Source organism: Brugia malayi, assembly GCF_000002995.4.
Source record: "Brugia malayi strain FR3 genome assembly, contig: Bm_v4_ChrX_scaffold_001, whole genome shotgun sequence".
NCBI lineage: Eukaryota > Metazoa > Nematoda > Chromadorea > Rhabditida > Onchocercidae > Brugia > Brugia malayi.
Window position 1 is genome coordinate 2,809,586 of NW_025062479.1, and position 2,203 is coordinate 2,811,788.

Consider the following 2,203-nt stretch of genomic DNA (forward strand, 5'->3'; position numbering starts at 1 on the left):
AACAAAATAAACAAGAAGTCATTAAAAGTTAAAATCCGTAAACATGCCATTATCTAAAACTTGTCTTCTGATCATTAAATCGTTTTGAGAATTTTATTTAGTATAGCAATTTATCGTCATATTTTAATGAAGAATAATGAAACAAAAATCTGGAATATTGTAAATCTGATGCTATTTTTTTAGGCTCTTATATATCAATAAAGTGACTTTTTCCGAACTAAATTCAAGTTTCTAAAAAAATTGTTATCAAGAACTGGGGGAGTTCTTGAACTGTCGTACCGAACCATTTCATTCACTATTTTAAACGTGCAAATAAAGAAGAGCAAAAATCAAAAAGCATACCCGAGACTGAAAAGTTGGCGATGTATTCCACGGATTAAGTATTTTACCATAATGAGATGATGCACGCAAATCTTCACTGAATTCATTCAAACAGCAGGTTAACCCGCAGCAATACTGAACATATCGTTGACATCTAAATAAATTCAAATTTTGCTTTTAAGATTTTCGAAAAAGAATGGACCAAAATCTTGTGTAGTGAATTAATAACTTGTTGTACATAAATTACATATAAATTCTTACTGATAAACAATATCATATATGGGAGAACCATCTGCGTATTCCAAATTTTTTCGTTCATTTGAATCCATGCGATATAAACAAGTGTCTCGTGTTGTTAAATAGTTGAAGTTATCCTAAATCAAAGTGTTGTAAAATGAATAATTATTCATACATATAAAAGAAATTTTGAAAATACGAAAAAATTTCCTTTATTAAAGTACCATATAGTAATATCTTGTTCCCAACCAATAATTGCGTCGATATCGAGAAAGATAGATTCGATCATTGAATGCTTCCACTTTACGTATTGCATATCCATTAAGCATGTAAGTAGTGATTAACTGCAATACGTCCTGAGTTGTTTCATTATTACCGCTACTCACTTTACCACCGGAATGACTTCTAAACATAAAAAGTTTTTTAAATAATTTCAAATTTTGTTTAAATTGATGTTTTTTAGACTAAATGTGAAATAAAAAAGTGCCGTAATAGCGCATGAAATATGTGTTAATTGCATAAAGCATTCCATGAGCTGATAAATAGTAGGTTGACGAGTTATTCGTCAACATATGAGAAGCATATATCCGAAATTTCCGAATCATCGAATACAATAAGCATTAACCTGACTGCTGGTAATACAGGATGCCTGAAAAAGAATAAATTTCATTTTTATGTATATTAGTAAATCCCAAGATTTTAAACTGTAAAACTGAATTATTACAAGCGATTAAACGTAGCTTATTTGAGAGAACAAAACTGAAAAATTAATATTCTAAGAAAAAAATTTTTGGATGCAACAAAAGTTTTTGTTAAAATTTTCACAAAATTATATGAAGATTCCAGTCAAAACCATTCATATAATTTACAATAGTAAATTTATATAAATTGGAATTTATTAAATTTTTTAATTATTGCAGTTTTTTTTGTGATTTTTTTCGTCAACATGATTTTAAATTTATACAACCATCTCCTTAATTAATTATGTCTTGCTCGTTTCTCGGTTTGCACAAGAAGGTTGCAATTTAAATAGAACAATGCAAATTATGTTCAGTTTAAGTGATAAAATATACCTGATATCGATGGTTAAACTGCATGCCATCAGTAAAAAAAGGAAGTAACAATAAGCAGTATGCATTGCTGATCGACAACTGTTTATATATATTTGTATGTTCGAAACTATTTTTCACATATCATTATTTGTTTAATCGATTTATTCACGTTGTACACCACAGCATTACTAAAGCTATTATAATCTATCAAGACATGCAACTGCTTTCTGACCAACCTTACTAGACTGTTAATAATGGCTCAATTAATGTGATTAAAGTGAACGAAACAAATAATATATAGAGTAAAAATCAAATGATGACTTAAACAATAAGTTATCATTATTCGAATTTAAATTGAAGCATTCTTAGTGTAATTTATGTATACGAATTAAAAATTACAGTTCATTAAATTAATTAGTAAAAGCATCTAATTTAATAAAAAACATATAGATGCGTATTTCCACAAAAACAAAACTACTTTAAATTATCATCTAAAGTTTTATATGAATTAGAATCGAAGTGCCACTGAAACTAAGCACTTCATTAATGTAAAAGAATGATCAAAGAGCATAAGTACTATTTGATTCATTATG

General features: G+C 27.7%; 1 protein-coding gene across 2 annotated transcripts; it reads right to left on the minus strand.

The window, feature by feature from the left end:
• Positions 1-300: 300 nt before the first annotated feature.
• Positions 301-1,660, minus strand: Bm4763 (the record flags this gene model as incomplete). 2 transcript variants are annotated; one of them, XM_043073379.1, is made up of 5 exons in its annotated part: positions 301-475; positions 583-695; positions 783-963; positions 1,184-1,207; positions 1,632-1,660. In XM_043073379.1, 5 exons carry the CDS (start codon positions 1,658-1,660, stop codon positions 301-303), a joined length of 522 nt encoding a protein of 173 aa, XP_042929313.1. The 2 variants fall into 2 exon arrangements, with proteins under 2 accessions (XP_042929313.1, XP_001892736.2); XM_001892701.2 differs by lacking the exons at positions 1,184-1,207; positions 1,632-1,660 and having other exon boundaries at positions 783-887.
• Between the last annotated feature and the right edge of the window lie 543 nt (positions 1,661-2,203).